This window comes from Pristis pectinata, chromosome 18 (genome assembly GCF_009764475.1).
Source record: "Pristis pectinata isolate sPriPec2 chromosome 18, sPriPec2.1.pri, whole genome shotgun sequence".
NCBI classification, from domain to species: Eukaryota; Metazoa; Chordata; class Chondrichthyes; order Rhinopristiformes; family Pristidae; genus Pristis; species Pristis pectinata.
Window position 1 is genome coordinate 6552783 of NC_067422.1, and position 19355 is coordinate 6572137.

The following is a 19355-nucleotide window of genomic DNA, read 5'->3' on the forward strand; positions in this document are numbered from 1 at the left end:
AACTTCTGACCAAATTAAGAACTAATACCTACAAATTCTTTAAACCATGTTTTTGGGGTAATTCAACTTCCAAGAAATATCTAAAATGAGTTTTTTTTAAAAAACTGCTTGTATTCACTTCATTGAACAGTTTCTGTTTCACTGCATACATCCAAATCACTTCCAATGCTCCAGTTCAAAGATATTCAGCATTTTAACATTGATTTGTATTTCTACAGCAGATTTGACATTGTAAAATGTCCACAGCATGCTACGATTTTTCACTTGGTGGCTCAGGAGCAAGGTTGGGAGGTGACCAAAGAAGTACCAAGTTTCATAATTAACTTGCTAAATGTTCAGATCCAGATTGTTACTTCTCCACTTTGAAAGAAGAGATATAACAATGATGCTACTTAAAGGTTTTAATGGAGATAAGTTAGGACATGCAAGTTGAGCATCCTTGCAAAATTATGGGTCATTTCTCAGATGGCTCTATTGTCACAGCAATGGTCCATGTCTGCTTCTGTGATGCTAATGTTTTAGTTTGTAAATGCCTTAGTAATTGTTTTCTTGTTTACTTTTTGTTGAAAGAAATATGCGAGTCTTTTATAGAATGAAATGTTATATCTGAGGGGGAATATCTAACTGGAAGCAGAATCTTGTGCATTGTAAATCAGCCAACTCCCAGTAGTTCAAGGTCGGAATACTTTCATGTGTCGTTGAACTCAACAATCTGAAATACAAATTCCTTTGAATACAATCCTTTAGAGTGAAACAAATGTACCAGAGAGATGGTATTTAAACCTCAATTAGTCTTTTCCTGATGGTGTCTGCGTACAACACAGCAAATTGAAATAGTATTAGGAAAGTGCAGTTCTTTATAAAAAAAAAAGTGTTTTCTTTACTTGCAGACCCTAACGTTCCAAATGTTCAGGTGATCAGTTTATCGTTGGTATGTGCATCTGCACCTCATCCCTTAGTCCTGGATTTAACAGGTGAGCAAAACTCCCTACTTAGCACCTTCATAACGTTAAATGTGTAGAACCATCTATGTGTAAATTTCAAAATAGTGCATGTTATGTTTATTTGATGTTTTATTTGAAATAGTAGTTCAGGTCTAGCCTGGCTCTGCCATTTGTTCTTGTACAATCAATTTCTGGTCCTCAGAGCAAGTTTCTCCCATCTGTCCTCATGATCCTTTGACATTGGGGATCAGTTGCCTCCAAGGCTTGAATGTCTTCCTTGAGGCTCGGTGACCTGGAATATTGTAGAGATATGGTCTGGCATGATTACTTCTGACTTGTTCCTTTGGGCATGGATTATCATTGTTAGCTTTGTTTACAGTTTCCCAGTGGTGATGTTGAATGTAAAGACCAGCAAAACCATTGAATCTACTTCATTCCTTGCTATTAGTAACACTTCATGTTCACATATAGCCCCTTTTTCCTTTCAATTATGGTATGTCCTAGTATTTCCAGTAAATGTCACGGTTTATTAATCTACTGATTTTTTTTTTCCATTAACAGTTGATCCAAGTTATCTTGTATTCTTGAATTTCCTCAGCAAATTCAATTGCCCTCCTGAACTGATGCCTGTGGCAGTGAATTTATGAATGCAAGTCAAAAATGGAAGGTTGCTTCATGCTGCAATTTCCTTCAGCTGATTCCGGCAGCCTGTGTAGCAATTGGGTTTCTGTATACCAATAAAAGGAAGGAATTGTTGCCAAGTGCCACTTGAGCCCCACTGTGTTGGAAGTGGATTGTCATGTTCTCAGCAGTGGGTTGCTGGGAACAATTGCTTGTACGTAACTGTTCGACTTTAAAGTTCTTGTGTGATCATTCACCAAGACTGCTACTCTGCAAAACTGACCTCATTCCCAATTGCAGTTAAAAATCCTTCCATTATTGCAACCTTCAGTTATGTTCTACCTTGTAATGTCTACTGTTCCAGTAGGTTCTTGTCTGTTCAGTGGCAGAGCCTTCGAGCATCATGCTCTCTGATAATCTTAAAGTGCTCTGCAGCTTGCCAGTGGAAGCATCTTCGCAGGCTTATCACCAGCTGCAGCAGCCCCTGTGCTGCTCCATTGACTTTCTCCCTGGAGTCCAAGAGGTGGATGTGACCTTCCACAGGCTTCCCAGTTCTCGGGCTGGAGATCTGCTCGCTGAGCTTGTGCTTGAGTAAACCTGCCGATCCACTTTCAAATTATTAGTAGACAATGACTGCTGGGTGAAAGGTAGTTGTATTTGTATTTCTTGTTTGACTATTTTAATTGATTTTAGTGCATTTTAGCTTTTTAACTATTAAATTCATCAATGCTGAGTGTTAGTGAGGAGGTGATTTGGAAGTGGTTTTGCAAGCCCAGCCAGGTGTCTGTGCTGATGCAGCTGCTATAGTGCACTGGGCTTCACATTACCTGGAGGCAGGCTCCCAGTGGAAAGTTGCCTGTGGACCATATTGGAACATACTGTGACATGAGGCAATTTTTGGCTGTAGAAAATCTGTCCCTATTTCTCAATTGCACTTCCAGTGACCTTTAACTACTCCACAAAGTACTACTTGGTTTCTGGTACTATTTGGTATTTTTGTATTTTTCAGTGCACCAAGGGCACTGATTTTTAAAGTGCTTACACAAATGTCCAAACTAGTGTAGAACACAGTACAGTGGAGTTCCATGAATATTTTGTTTGGTTTGTGTTTGACCAAATGTCTTTATTTTCAGGTGACCTTGAGAACTTTAAAAAGAATCCTTTTGTACTGAAAGAGGGTGTTGAATACAGGATTAAAATTTGCTTCAAGGTTTGTTTCTGCACTTGGAAATAGTTTATTGAAATCTTTGCTTGTTAATTTTCTGGTCTATACTTAATTTCCAAAATTCAAGCAATCCCCATTGCTTCCAGCTTCTTGCATTCTGCAGCCCTTGGCTGCTCTGAATAACACTGGGAAAACCACAACATTGGGAGCAATTACGCAAACAGCTGTTTGGTTTAAGCTGGATGTATTCAGCTTTAGCACGTCATCAAACATTGTCATGTTTGTGGGACTGTCTCTACATCGACAACACTTAGAATTTAGGAGACTGGTTCTAATTTTAGATGTTTTGTCAATATCTTCTTCCTGTCTGAAAGAAAACAGATGAGCTGGGAAACTGGTAGAAAAGTCGTAGTAATCCAGTGGGAAAATTAGGAAGTTACCAGAAATAAAATGCAACCAAATGCTTTATTGTAGGTACAAAGGTTATTTTAATATCTACCGGTCACACCCATGGAGGCTGAAACAGAACAACAACAGTGTATGTTGTTATGTGGGCCTGTGTGATTTCATTTATTGCTGCCAATTGTAGCCAGTTTGCTGCTCGCCTGTAGGTTGGGGCTTTAATTGCTCACTGGTTACCAACACACTAATGGTGCCTTAGCCAAAACAACCAATTCTAGAGGGTGAACATCCTGTTTTAGAGCATATTTGAGACTGGGATTAAACCTGTCCCCCTGACTATTGGCCAATAGGCATTACGTGATTGTAAATGAAAATTAAAAATTCTGCGGATGCTGGAAATCTGAAGTACGAGCAGATAATGCTAGAAACACTCAGCAGATCAAAGACGCTTTATCAGAACTGTTTTGATGAAGGGCCTTCAAACTGAAACATTAGTTCTGTTTCTTTCCATGGATGCTGCCTGACCTGCTGAGTGTTTCTAGCATTTTGTCTGTCTTACTGGATTGTAATCCTGCAGCAGAAGTAGCACCTCTGAGACTTCGTAGCACCTCACTGACCACTGTTCTGTTGCACTCAAGATTCTTGACTGAGTGTGTTGCTGATCTGTGTACCATTGTCTTTCTTTAAATGTTTTATTGTAATGTATAGTAATTGCTAGTTATAACTCTAGGATTTTGTTTTGTGATTACAAAGCAGAAATACAGTTGAGCTTCAGGCTGTTTCATAAACCCAGTTACAGGTGATTTCTATTGTTTCTCAATAAGGATGTTAAAATTGTAGTACTTCATAAATTGGCCTTGAAATACTTTGCTGATTCTTCATGCAGACTGAACATGAGTATAGGGTCAGATCATGCAGGGATTCCCTTTGTATATTTGAGCTTGCTGTCAGCTGCCCCCTCCCATCTGATACTGTTTCTGACTTGCTGGATTTGCTCAAACTGAATGAGTTTAAAAATTTCCTTTAATCATTTGAAAGGTCAAAGTCATCGTTTTTGGCCTCTGCCACAAATTCTATTTTACAATTTTTGCATTTAAACCAGACCATTCAACCCTGAGGTGAGCACCTGGCCACTCATCCATTGATCACCAAAACCATTTACTCTCTCTGCCTTAGCAACACCCCTTTTTGATGTCTGCTCATCAGCTAAAGTCCTTATCTATGCCTTTGGAATAGTTAAGTGTGAAGGTTACAGTGATATCCTAGTCAGCCTCCCACCTTCACCCTCACCAAAATTAAGGTGGCCCAAAACTCCATGACTCGTAGCTTAATCTGCACCGAGTGGTGTCATTCATCACCACTGCTTGCTCAGCAACATTGGGTCCTGGTTTAATAGCACCTTTATTTTTAAAATTCACATCCTTGTTTTCTGATCTGTTCTTGTCCCTCCCAGTTTCTAACTTTATCCTGTCTTGCAAATCTGTTCCCTGGGTTCATCCATTTCTAGCCTCTTGTGTATTACTGATTTTAATCAGTTTACTGTAATCGTCCCTTTTGCTGCCTATTTGAAGCCTTAGATTCTGTTGAGTTTTTCAGCCTTTTTTGAGGATGCATTTTATAAACTTGACTTTACCTCATTAAAATCTCCTTCCTTGGCTTGATGCATATTTATATTTGATCAAGTTTGGCTATATTAAAGGCACTATATAACTGCAAATTACACTGATAGATATCGCAGTGCCATTGCATCCTAGACCAAGCCCTAGACCTCTTGGGAGGAGAGGTGATAAGAAATCCATTCCTGTGCCCATTGTGCCTACTATACAGTTTTAACATTGTAGATCTTTCACCATTTGTGCAATGCAATTTCACACCAATGGATAAACAAAACCTAGAATATGAAATGTTGTGTAAGTAGATTGCTAAATGCAGATATTTATTCTGAGAACTGTATTTAATACAAGTGACTCAATGAGTCAGATCAGTAGAAGAACTAACATCCAATGTATAGACATTGAGGTCATTCAATCTCTGTATTTTACCAGGTTAACAGAGAAATAGTTTCTGGGCTGAAATATGTTCAGACAACGATAAGGAAAGGAATTAGAAGTGAGTACAACTAAGCATAAATTTTCTATATGATCCTAATGTGTATTTAAAAACCTGTCTAAAATAATGCTGTGATGACCTTGTGCAGTTTCAAACTCTCTGTACCCTTCTCCAAAAAGAAGCTTCTTCCTCCTCCCACCTCTGCCAAATAGTTCAGATGCTTCCTATTTCAAAATAATGCATGTCACAAATACGAGGACTTTTTGTATGTTAGTTCAGATAAAGTGATCCTTTATCTTTAATGAATGTCTCCTTGATGTTTTTATAGTTCATTGTTAGTATTGCTCTGAGTTGAATCTTGGCCATGGTTAATTAGATTATAAGTAATGAAATTTTTGTTGAAAGCCACACAAGGGATAAATTATGAAATAGGAATATTTGGCACAGATGCAAGCACTCTAAATCTGAAATGTAAATGAATTCTATAAATAGTAGCTCTGAGCACTTCTGAAGTGGGGAAATATCTGGAGAAGTTTTTTTTTAAAATAAGGGTTTCATAATACAAAGTATTGGATGCCTGTTGGGTAATGTACACGGGAATCTGGGGAAAACTATGCATATTGTATTAAAGGAGTATAACCTGGTGCCAACCATGCCAACTACAGATGCACATTAGCTTTTGAATTTATATTGGATATTTATCATTCTGGGTCAAAAGATCACTCCTGTAATTCAGCCCTGACTGCCTAGGCAAAAGCATGTGGTATCTGGTTAATGCAACATGAAACAGAAATTCTTATTACTGTCACTGTATTGATGAGTGCCAGTAATTTTGTTAGGACAAATTTTTTTAAAAAAATCTAGTGAGATTGTCTGATTAGAAAACTGCATGTTGTTAAACATGTATATCCATTAGTGTAGAAGCTCTCATTTAAATTTATTTCCAAGGTTTATAGGACTTTCATAGAATATATATGAGAAAAGTGGTGTGTCCATCCTGGCTCTTCAGATACGTGTGGTCTGTGGTCCACTCCCAAGAAATGTAGGATTTCACTTGACCACCTTAAGCCTGATTGGAGGCAAGGGAACTGATGGAATTGCTCTGCTGCGAACCAGCATGGATCTGATGGGCTGAACTGTCTCCCATACCATAAGTCTCAAATACATAACCTCCAGTTTTGTTTAATTATCTAATTCAGAATATATCCCTTCAAAAACTCAACTGGGAAAGTGGTTAAATTGTGACTGGATAGTGAAGACAAGCATGATAGTAACTTTGAGTCAAATTATGTTACCAGAAAAGGAATTGCAAGTCTGGAGTGGGAGGGTTTAAAAATAATGGTGGGTGGGGTCCAAGAAAAATTTCAAGAAACTGCAAAAGCTTTGTGTTTGGGATTAGCAGAAGTAATTATGGTGCCCTTAAACAGCGAGGAGAAACCATAACAAGCGAGGAAAGATGGGAAACCAGTTTTGTCTTCGTAGTCTGAAAGCAGGAAGCCTGTATCGACAGTATCTACAGAAATGTTTGCTTTCCACTACTAGGTCCTGTAGTAGTTGACGGATTACATTCCAGGAGTTAAATACAGATTCACTTGGTAGAACCCTGCATTGACATGGTCTGACAGTTTCCCTCAAGTCTGCCATTAGTTGTATAACAAATAGATTTCCAGTCTGCTTTAGTATAGTTGAGTGCACGGGTGAATTAATTGCCGGGGTTGAAATGATTGTAATGGTGAAGGGCTAGGTGGGAAGAAATACTCTCCAGTTGAGAGCAAGTGTGACCTCAGAGCTGGCCAGTTCATGCAAGAAGTACTTTCTCTCACAGGGTTGTATAAATCTGGAACTTCCACCCACCCAATCTCAAAAAAACAACTGAAGTTGAGTGTGCTGGGGAAAAAAAATCAGGGTTTTCAGTAAGGATTATGGAGACAAGTCGAGTGACTGAACACAATACAGATCAGCCAGAATCTAATTAACAATCCAGTTGTATCAAATGGTCCCCCTCGTGCTCCAGATGGAAGCGTGGTGGCTGCAGGGTGGGAGGAACCCTAGGCTTTAATGGTGTATTATGCTCAGATATTGGGAGTTGCTTATCAGGCTCAAGGACAGCGTCTGTCCCATTCCGATAAGACAATCGGATGGGTCTCTTGTATGATAAGATGGACTCTTGACCTCTCACTCTACCTTGTCATGGCCTTGCACCTTATTGTCTGCCTGCACTGCACTTTCTCTGCAACTATAACACTTTATTCTGCATTCTGTTATTGTTTTCCCCTTGTACTATCTTGATGTACTGATGTTGTGAAATGATCTGTATGCATGACATGCAAGACAGTTTTTCCACTGTATGAAAAACACTATGATGCTGGAGGAACTCAGCAGGCAGTCAATGTTGTTGACTGTCGACAGTCAACCGTTGACTGCCTGCTTTTCTCCACAGATGCTGCCTGGCCTGCTGAGTTCCTCCAGCATCATAGTGTTTTTCATCTAGATTCCAGCATCTGCAGTCCTTTGTTTCTCTAGTTTTTCACTGTACCTCAGCCTGAAGACTTGCACTCAACGATTCAGAAACAGCTTCTTTCCCTCTGCTGTCAGATTTCTGAACAGAGCATGAACTATCTCATTATTCTGTTTTTTGCACTATTTTTTAATTCATAGTAGTTTTGTCTTTGCACTGTACTACTGCTACTGCAAAACAACAAATTTCATGTCACCCAAGTCTCTGATAATTCTGATGTAACAATAAACCAGTTTACCAATGTGATGAGACATGGAGAGATTACTTAAACATTGCTTTTTCTTATGCATTTTGAACAGTTGATAAGGCTGACTACATGGTGGGGAGCTATGGACCACGTGACACCGAATACGAGTTCCTCACGCCACAGGAAGAAGCACCCAAAGGCATGATGACCAGGGGCAGCTATGTTGTCAAATCTGTTTTCACTGATGATGACAAAGTCATTCACCTCTCCTGGGAGTGGCAGCTCAACATCAAGAAGGATTGGAAAGATTAATCAATGCAAGGCCAGCTGTAGTCCATCCAATAGAGGAAAAAAAAACAAAAATACACCTCCTGTACCAAAGTTAGCTTTTTTTGAAAAGAAACAAAATTGTATTAGATTTATACTGCACAGCGAGATCATTGGCAAAATAAATCAAACCCTTTTTTTTTGGTAAGGCACAGGTCAGATGCATGGCTACATGTTTCATTCTCCTATTCATTTGTGATTCTTCCCCTTTGTTCTGCCGACAGCCTCCTTTTGAGGGGGGTGAGGGGGCTGCAGTTTTTTTAGAAAGAGGAAGTGATATGTAAATCAGGCTTAGCTTGATGCCCCTCCTTGGGGTTTTGACCGTTTGTTTCATTAGCACAGTGCTAAACTTGGAGAGCTACGTGATCACAATGTTTAAACTAGGCAGAAGAATATAATATAAAGCTTTAGAGGCAGTTCTTTCTGAGATTTAATCCTGTAATTTTTATTCTGTGTAACCATGTTGCCTTATGTATGCTAAAGTTGTTTATGGAAATAATCAAAGAAAAAAAATCATGAATTTCTTAGTCGTCTTTTATACCAGCATGGATTTAGAACCAATTTGTTTTTTCCTGCCTGAAGACCTGTGGGTGCACATCCACAATAAAGCTAGTCTAATCAGTGATAAGTTTTCTGAATGAATACACTCGTTTTTAAAAAAAAAAGTGCTTGTACAAAATTGAGTATTGAATGCGTACAGTTCAGAGGGATTTTTTGTGCTGTCTTGGTATGTTGTGGAATTATATGGTGGGGATCCTGTACTGATTTGCATGTAGCTGATGCAAAATGGAGCTATCTGAACACTCTTTCAACAGTAGATGGTGCTGGTAAAATATCGTTTAAAAAATGCTTTTTTTTAAAACTTGAATGTTGGAAAGAGATGGCCTGAATAATGTTATGCCTCTTTGTATTTTGTGCCACACATCAATCTGCCTCAGAATTTCATCCCTGGATTCTATGCTCCATTGTCCAGCTAATTTTGACTAGTTCTGAGTTTTGAACATGGCATATTTAAGAGTATTCTAAGCAGCCAGCATATATCATTGGTAGCCATTGCGGTTAGAACTGGGACCAAAAGTGATTTTACCTGTTTGTCTTGCCATAGTCCCTCTTTCCCCTATTACAGCAATGGATTTTTTTGTGTTCTCTCCTGACTCCTGTGTGGACTGGACATTAACAGATGAAAGAACAATACCATCATTTTCACAGCAAGTATAATAAAATATTCAGACTAAAGTATTTGTTTTTCTTTGTCAACAAAAAACATCCATTTGTGTAACATTTCTGAATAATGAAACATCAAGGTTCCTTGCAGAACAGTTACCAAGCAGGATTTACTCTGTGACTGGTGAACAGCATGGTACAGAGTAAGTTGATGCAGTATCTTGGGAAGAGTGGTTGGAGGTTCAGATGAGGATGCTGTCACTGCTGGAATAATGGGAAGAAGGGATTCACAAAAACCCTGAAATGGAGGGGGTGCAAAGATGTGAGGGTTGGAGAGAGACAAAGCCATGGAAGGATGAGCAGTAGAAGAGAGAGGTTGCAGGGCTGCTTTTGGCTATTGAATGGCAGATGGGTGTCCTGCATGACTGCACATTTTTATCAACTACCCCCTCTATCCCACCCCCCAAATAATTACATCTCATTATTGGTTCCCTGTTGTTGAAGGATGCTGACAAAGGAAAGTAAATTTACATGAAAACAGACTAAATTTGTATTACTAATTAGGTGTAGCTTTTTGTGGTGTTCGTCTTCTAGCCAACAAAGCTTGTGTAATTTTCTTCAAAGTGCTGCTTTTAAAACAAAACATGTTTATAATGAATCCTTCCAGAGAAATCATGAATATCACAAAATACCAGTGCTCTTAGTAATTCAAAGGGTGAGTTGTCAAATTCCTTTTGAGGGCCATTTACATAATGGAGTCTCCACTGTGATCAGCCCTTCTGTACAATCTCCAAGAGCAAAGATTTGGACTCTGGTAGGGAGGAGGGGGGTGGGGGGGAGAAGAGAACATAATTACATTTGTCCAAAGTTGAAATTGTTTGTATTCAGTTGAACATTTTGGTGGGTAGTGTGTACAGTTGCCATGTGGAAAGATTTACGATGATGTTACTGGGACTGAGGCCATAAGCTGTATAGGCTGGGACTTTTCTCCCTGGAGCATAGGAGGCTGAGGGGTGACCTTAGAGGTTTATAACATCATGAGGGGCACAAGATAAAGTGAATGCTCAGTCTTTTTCCCAGCATGGGTGAATCCACTGTAGTTTTAAAATAGGTTTAAAGTGAGATGGGGAAGATCTTCCACACAAATTGTGGTGGGTAAATGGAATGAACTGCCAGAGGTGGGTAGAATTAGGACACTTAAAAGACATTTGGATGAGTACACAGATAGGAAAGGTTTAAAGGGATATGGGCCAAACCTGGGCAAATGGGACTGCCTCAGTTAGGAAACTTGATCAGCATGGGCCAGTTAAATCAGAACCTGTTTTCCGTGCTGTGTAGCTTTCTGATTCGGTGACTCTACCCGCTGAGCTTTGTTCATTGGGTCAGAATCAAATATAAACAAAATGATAAGCAGGAAATTAAGATTGTTTTCCAGCTCCCACTGGGGAAACATCTACCAATGAAGGAAAGGAGAAAGGGAGGCAATCAAAGCAGTGATTGGAGAGCATGTAATAGAAGCATTTGCTCTTTCCTCTGACAACTACACCTGAAATAGACTCAAGAAATCTATTTCTTTCTGAAAGTTTTATTTTTAAACTGTTGCTTTTGTTGGAGGCTCTGCTTCAATGACTTGGCCTGTCAAACGTTCTGCCTTTTCCCATCTGGCCATGCAACAGGGGAGGACGGTGTGCGCTCTGACCCTGCACACTGGCTGGATTTCCTGATGATGCCCTTTTTGAAATTCAATTCACAAAGCCTGCTTAATATTTAAAATAGTAACTTTTTTTTTCTAGATTGGATATCAATTAAAAGTACCTCCAACTTTTTCTTAGAGAAAACAGGAAATGTATTCTCAATGAAGTGTTTCACTCTGCTTTTCCCTGTGGCAAAATTTAAATTCGTAGAAATATGTAAATAGCAAACAAAACAATGAAGTACTGCATTTGTTTAACGCTTGCACATCCTCTTAAAGTGCTGGACTCCAGAGGGAGTGCAGTGAAACATGCTGCGTGTGGCAGTGCATCTGCTGGAGGTCCTCACTTCCATCTGGAATCACCAACTCCATGTGCCAAGATTGGCTGCATTGTGTCAAGTTGATGGCGTTTTGCCAGTGGTGTCACAGCCCTGATAGCAAGTAGAACAGCTATCCTGATAATAACAAGCTGCTGTTTAGTTCTCAAGTTAATTTCTTGGTCTATAACCAGTGTATGGGTCATCCATCTGGTGGTGTACTGTGGAGTCTATAGGGACTGGTCAACAATCCTTTTTGATTACTAATTGTTAACTATTGGAGGGATTTGATAAGGGTTAGTCTGTGCCTTGGGTGTGAGTTAGGTCATGGACAGCAGAACTCTGGATGAGGTTAAGTTGATGGTATTTTGCTGGGCTGGTCAGGAGGAACAGCAATGGAGAAATCTAGGAGATGAGGGTTGTCAGTAGACGATGGGGCAAAGCCAGCTGCAGAGTCTGTGGGTATTACAGAGTACAGTATTACAGCATTGGCTAATACCTGGTTCTTCCAGAGGAGGGCGTTCAGTCGTTGGTTCCATGCGTACAGAAGTCTATATGTCTTGTCAATCTGCATTTGGGTGGTATTGGTTTATGTGGGAAGTTCTCCTGCTGCCCTGGCCAATACTTAGTACTCACTCAACACAGTCAGTTGTGTTTAAGGAAGCTTTCATGCTTCAGAAAGCAGTGCATTGGCTGTAAGACAGTGTCCTGAGGTCAGGGAAGGCACTGAAGAAATGCACGTCGTCTTCCAGTGGTCTTTTGGCCCAGGGTCATTGGCTGCTCTCCCCAGCATGTCTGATGGTCACTGGTATGCCAGACCAGTTGCTAGGTTACTCCATTCCCATGTCTGGTTAGCAGGATTTAAACCAGAAACCTACCATATTTGGTCACCAACAACCTGGAGCCCTGGAGTGCCACAAAAGATGAAACTCATTATTTGGAAACGTCTGACAGACCTGTAGTGAGATCGGGAGATACTTTGACCCTATCCCTGTCCACTCTCCCTCTGTCTTCGGTTTTAGTTCTGCCCACTGCGATGGGATGAAAGGCCTCTGATTCTTTGTCAGGTCATCAGTTCCATTTGGCCCATTTCCTGGGGGTTGACCAAGTGATGATAATTACCTGCTGTTTAGAGCCACTCCAATCCCCTGCTCCCTCTCTCTGGTAGTCAGGGAACAGTGAGTCAGCCCTCAGTGTCTTGGGCTCCACAAGGTGTGTGGGGATGTTTGATGGTCAGTGTGGGTGCTGATGGACTGACAGCCTGTTTCTGTGTTGTATCATTCCAGGGGGACTGGAGCAATGGAACGTTGGCCCCAGTCCCTTGGGTAACAGATTGCAAAGTGCTGTATTTTTCAGTGGTCGTGTTTCCTGCATGAAATTACACCTTGCAAAAGTGGCCCAAGTACTAATGATAGTGACTCACACTTGCATGTGAATCCTGTGGCAGTTGTTCACCAATTAGCCTTGCTGTTCACACTGTGCCCATTTTTACTTGTATGCCAAGCTACAGGAGCCGAATGGGACTCCGCTGACATTGGACGGCAGCTTTAGAACTGATGGCTGACCGTTCAAGCATCTTCCAACCGCAGAGGGCCACAAGTGAAGGGAACACTTCCTCTAGCATTTGGATTAACCCTTCCATGGCTGTATCTGTGGTGACACTGCCAGCAGCACTCCATTTACGGGAGGCATTCTGGCCAAGGCTGGTCACTCAGGGTGAAGGCAGGCATTTGTCCTTCCCGAGAATCTTCAGAGCCACCACATCCTACCTGCATCTCTCCAATGTATTCACAGGCTCCACTCTTTCAAGGCTGCTGTCACTGAGATATGTGGTATGCAACGGGAAGACCTTCAGTGGCACTTGAGCTTGGACTGCTCTCTCTCAAGCATTCTCACTGCAGGATTGCTTAAAGCAGCCTCAACAGGTATCTGCCATGTCTCCCAGTTTGCTGCTCCCAGCTACATTACACAGGCCACTGCCCTCAGAAGAAATGATCCCATCTCCAGTGGCTTCAATGAGGAGCCGGTTTGATCTCAGACACTGAGGTTGGCTGCACTTCTGGCTTCTCACAACTGCAGGCAGCCACTGACTGCACTCATGACCCCCCCTCGTGTGGAGTTATCCACTGGTGTCCTCTAAATGGTGGGAGATTGAAAAGTGCTGATGCTGAGGGGATCTGTGCACTAATCACTGAAAGTTAACATACAGGTACAGTAAGGAGTTAGAAGGCAAGTTGTACATTGGCCTTTACTGCAGGAGGGTTTGAGTACAAGGGTAGCGACCTGGGCCCTGGTGTGATGGCACCTGGGGTGCTGTGTACAGGTCTGGTCTCTCGCCCTCAGGAAGGATCTACTTGCAACAGAGTGGATACTGCAAAGATTCACCTGATTTATTTCTGGGAATGCCAGTTTATAGTTTGAGCAGAAATTAAGAGGACTGGGCCTATGTTCTCTGGAGTTTAGAAGAATGCAAAATGATCTCAATAAAATGAGCGGGGCTTGGACATTAAATGACAAGTTAGTGTCTTCCCTGACTAGAGCAAAGGGTCACACTCGCAAAATAAGGGGTCGACCATTCAGGACTGAGGTGAGAAGACAATTTTTCACCCAGAGGGCGGTGAATCTTTGGAATACTCTACCTCAGAGGACAGTGGAGGCTTGTTCACTGAGAACATTCAGGACAGAGATTGATATAAGATAGATAAGATTTCTTCATTAGTCAGATGTACATCGAAACACAATGAAATACATCCTTTGTGTAGAGTGTTCTGGGGGCAGCCCGCAAGTGTCGCCACACTTATGGTGCTGACATAGCATGACCACAACTTCCTAACCTGCACGTCTTTGGAATGTGGGAGGAAACCGGAGCACCCGGAGGAAACCCACGCAGACACGGGGAGAACGTACAAACTCCTTACAGACAGCGGCGGGAATTGAACCCGGGTTGCTGGCGCTGTAATAGTGTTACGCTAACCGCTACACTACTGTGCCTGTGATGGGCTGTCAGATATTAAGGGAACCATAAAATACAGGATTAGTGCAGGAAAGTGACACTGGGGTAAAAGGTTAGCCATGAGCTCATTGGTGAAGCAGGGATGAAGGGTTGAATGGCCAACTCCTATTTCCTACAAGGGCTGCCCTTAGTAATCCACAGCTTTCTCTGGACAGGTGAAGTTTGCAACGCCTCAAAGTCGAGTTTAGTGTCATCTGCACAAGTGCAATGAAAAACTTCAACTTGCAGCAGCATCACAGGCGCATACAGGTGGTTGTGAATCCTCACAAAGATTTCCTCATGGTGAATGTGGCTGAGAAATTCCGCAGAGCTAGACTTGTCCAGTGGCTAGCAGGCAGTTCCCCACACCCGCTCCCCCTCCAACCGCGGCGACCGAGTGCAGATACAACAAGGACCAGGATGGTGATGGAAAGCAGCGCAGGCTTCCTGAAGCTGAGACTGTGTTGCTTGAGTCAGCCCAGGGTTGTCCTACAGTACAAACCAAAGCAAGGAGATGAGGGATGGAGCTACAGCCTGGAGAGGAGCAGGGAATGTTTGTGCTCAATATTCACAGAAGCTGGGCGGTCGTGCCCAGACACTGTTCCTGCAGGTCATCCGGTGTCTGCAGATGGTGGGAGGGTCTGGGACACCCGGTGTCTGCGGACGGTGGGAGGGTCTGGGACACCCGGTGTCTGCGGAAGGTGGGAGGGTCTGTGGATGGTGGGAGTTTCTGGGACGCCCAGTGTCTGCGGACGGTGGGAGGGTCTGCAGATAGTGGGAATTTCTGGGACACTCGGTGTCTGCGGAAGGGCGCCCAGCATGTGGAGAGATTTCCTCTCCTGAACCGTGCTGTGGAGATGCTGTGAAAACATTTGCTGCCTTACTGTAAATGTCTCCCTGCTGGCTCTGTGACCGTCCTGGGAACGAAACAATGTTCATTGTGCAGATATGATCTGTAGAGTATTAAATACAGACACTGGAGCTGAGGTTTCTTTGGAAATTCTGATTAAATTTACAGTTATGGAAAACTCCATGACACAATAGTCAGCTTGGGCTGTAATCGCCTGTATCGCCTGCAGGCGGCGGTGTGATGTGAATTTCGAGGGAGCAACATGCAGACGCACTAAAATGGACTTTGTTTTTTGTTCTAATTATGTTCCTTCCCTTGTAAAAATTGTGTATAATTTCTGTTTAATTGATGTTTTTCTTGCTTATCTGGTGCTATGTGCCTGTGATGCTGCTGCAATTAAGTTTTTCATTGCACCTGTGCACACATGTACTTGTGCATATGACAATAAACTCAACTTTGACTTTCACACAGACACGCAGATGCACATACACACACAGACACCACACACACCCAGATGCATCCAGACACACAGACACCACACACACACCCAGACACACAAACACCACAGACACGCACACACAGACACACAAACACACACACCTAGACACACACAGAGACACAGACAGACACACACAGACACCTCACACACAGACACCACACACACATACAGACACACAGACACCACACACACATACAGACACACAGACACCGCACACACATACACACACACAGATACCACACACACAGACACTGCACACACAGACACCACACACACATACAGACACACACACACAGACACCGCACACACAGACACCGCACACACAGACACCACACACACATACAGACACACACACACACAAACACACACAAGAGCCACATCCCCAGCACCCACCACTCACCAGCTGCTCCCCCCCACCCCAAGGGAAACGCTGCGTCCCACTCAGGGCACTCACCGACCAACACTCTCCCTCTCCCCTGTCCCCTGTGGCCTAACCCGGTGTAAAAAAAACAAACTGCTGGAGAAACTCGGCAGGTCAAACAGCATCCGTGGAGGAAAAGGAATGGTCGACGTTTCGGGTCAAGACGTTTCAAGTCCTGCTTCAGGACTTGCCGTGATGCGTGGATCGTAGACGATAGTGTTTGTAAACTGTGGCGAATGATCTGACTGACTCGGATATACTGCAGTCACACAAAACCTGATGCTGGTGATCTCAGGGAGCGGATGGGCAGCAGAAGCCACAGAGACAGTGCCCGGGAGACCAGTCCCTTCCTTGCCCAAGGCTCATGGTCCCAGGAAACCCGTTCTGATCTCAGTTGAATTAGGAGTGGCGTTGGGGCGGAAGGAGGTACAGCAGGGATGTCATGTGGCCCCTCCGTGGGGGATAACAGGAGGTTCATCGCCTGAGGTTCTTCATTCACAAATGGATGGTTCAGACCTCCATTGGGAATGGCGGCAGTTGTGGGGAACGCTCCTGCTGGGGGCTATCCCATCAGTCGGAAATAAACAGAGAGGAAAACCACGCAGTCTATTTATTGAAGAATTAGGTTGCCAACCCAGCCAGCAATTTGTACCTTTACTGTAACAAAACATTCGGGATGGTTGGGTGATCCAAGTCACATCCAGAGATAGTTGGAGCTTAGAGAGGTTCATTTTAAAGAGGGCCTCGAAGGAGGAGAGAGCGGTGGGGAGGTGGAGAGGTTTAGGGAGGGAACCCCTGAGCCAAGGCCCCTGGCATGTCAACCAATGGACACAGGAGCCAGGATGTGTTGAGTTGCAATGTTGTAACAGCAGGTGAGTCCAAGATGTCTATAAGACCATAAGATACAGGAGCAGAATTAGGCCATTCGGCCCATAGACTCTGCTCTGCCATTCAATCATGGCTGAAGTTTTTTAACCCCATTCTCCTGCCTTCTCCCCATAACCCTTAACCCCCTCACCAATCAAGAACCTAGCAATCTCTGCCTTAAATCCACCCAATGACTTCGCCTCCACAGCCCTCTGTGGCAACGAATTCCACAGATTCACCTCCCTCTGGCTGAAGAAATTCCTCCTCATCTCAGTTTTAAAGGGACGTCCCTTTATTCTGAGGCTGTGCTGGACTCTCCTACTGGTGGAAACAGCCTTTCCGCATCCACTCCATCCAGGCCTTTCAGTATTCGGTAGGTTTCAGTGAGATCCCCCCTCATGGTACCCGTGATGTTCAGTGCTGTCCGAGGGGGAGGAGAGCCAACCAGAGAATATCAGTGGGATTACTGCTGCACTTAATCTGCAGTGACAGTCATGGCCCTGAGGGATGGCTACCACACAGTTACCTCTTACAATGATCTGGAAGGTTTGCAGAGGGGAGAGGAGTTGGTTTAAGTTGAACAACCTGGCCAGGACACAGGTGGAGACTCAGTACATTCAGTCTCCTGATCAGGCCAGTGCTGGCTACCAAACAGCAGAAGAGGAACTTCTTCAGCCAGAGGGCGGTGAATCTGTGGGATTTGTTGCCACAGAGAGCAGTGGAGGCCAAGTCACTGGGTGTATTAAGGCAGAGATTGATAGGTTCTTGAATGGTAAGGGGGTTAAGGGTTAAACCTCCACTTGTTTAACGAGGCCAAGCTCCAGACTGGTTGTGTGTGACGTGGCTCCTTCTCAGGGTAACAGAGTCACACAGAACGGAAACAGGCCCTTTGGCCCAACCGGTCCATGCTAACCAAGATGCCCATCTAAGCTAGTCCCATTTGCCCACGTTAGTCCCATATCCCTCTAAACCTTTCCTAAACCTGTCCAAGTGTCTTTTAAATGTTCTTATTGTACCTGCCTCAACCACTTCCTCTGGCAGCTCGTTCCATACACCCACCTCCCTCTGGGTGAAGGTGTTGCCCCTCAGATCCCTTTCAAATCTTTCCCCTCTCACCTCTGCCCCCTAGTTTTTGATTCTCTTTCCCTGAGGAAAAAACTGTGCGTTCACCCTATCTGTGCCCCTCGTGGTTTTATACACCTCTGTAAGGTCACCCCTCAGTCTCCTACATTCCAATGAATAAAGTCCTAGCCTGCCCAACCTCTTCCTGTAACTCAGGACCTTGAGTATCCTCATAAATCTTCCCTGCACTCTTTCCAGCTTAATGATCTTTCTTATAACAGGGCAACCAAGATTGTACACAATACTCCAGGTGCGGCCTCACCAATGTCTTACATCTTGTACAAGTGCAACGTCTTGTCATAGAATGGCTACAGAACAAGGGGCCATTATATCTGCACCGACTCTCCACCAGAGCAACTCCCCACTTTCATGAGTCAGAGAGTCTACAACAGCTTCCTCGCCCTGGGGAGAAGGTTGGGAGGTTTGGTCGGACTTGCGGGATGACTCCGTGGGTGGCCCCTAGTTCCCACCCAGCCAGCTGCAGCCACCCAGTCCCCTGGTTGGGTGTGAAGGGGCTGGCAGGATCACCTCACTGGTCCCAGACAGGAGGTCACCAGAGTCTGACTAGCTGTGGAGTTCTGGACAATGTTTCAGTCAGTTTGGACAATGCTTGCTCACTGCCTGGTACTTTTATACGGTTTATTAGCAATAAATGGACTTTGTATAAGAGGACTGTTTAATTATTCCTTGTTCTTATCACTGCCTGTGTGTTTACTCTTTGGACTGACTGTACCTGGTCGACGCCAAGGTGATCACGCTTCAGGTAATGATTGACAACTGTCGCCATTACTTCACTTCCCTCCCCTTCCTTCCATCATCCCTCCCTCATCTCCCTCCCACCTCCCCCCCTGCTCCACAGATCAGAGATGGGGGCTGGGCAATCAGGAGGAGTTAGGTCATTGGGGGGACAGGATGCAGAGGCAGCCGAGTTTTGGATGGAGGGCTGTTCTGGGTGGCCCGGTGGCACAGCGGGTAGAGCTGCTGCCTCACAGCTCCGGAGTCCTGGGTTCAATCCTGACCTCGGAGTTTTCACCTTCTCCCCGTGACCGCGTGGGTTTCCCCCGGGTGCTCCGGCATCCTTCCACGTGCCAAAGACGCACGGGCTGCTGTTGGTTGCCACCGATGTGTGGGTGAGTGGTAGAACCTTGGGGGGGGGTCGACGGGAATGTGGGGAGAATGAAGCAGGATTATTGTAGGGTTAGTCCGGGCAATGGACA

General features: G+C 43.8%; 1 protein-coding gene across 2 annotated transcripts in view; it reads left to right on the forward strand.

The window, feature by feature from the left end:
- Window positions 1-9449, forward strand: part of arhgdia (Rho GDP dissociation inhibitor (GDI) alpha) — a 47349-nt gene extending 37900 nt beyond the window's left edge. For both annotated transcript variants that reach the window (XM_052033309.1, XM_052033310.1), the window contains exons 3-6: window positions 891-974; window positions 2699-2775; window positions 5178-5241; window positions 7999-9449. In XM_052033309.1, the coding sequence (XP_051889269.1) occupies window positions 891-974; window positions 2699-2775; window positions 5178-5241; window positions 7999-8198 (425 nt within the window). In that variant the 3' untranslated portion in view covers window positions 8199-9449. The remainder of the gene's footprint in view (window positions 1-890; window positions 975-2698; window positions 2776-5177; window positions 5242-7998) is intronic.
- Window positions 9450-19355: the final 9906 nt, after the last annotated feature.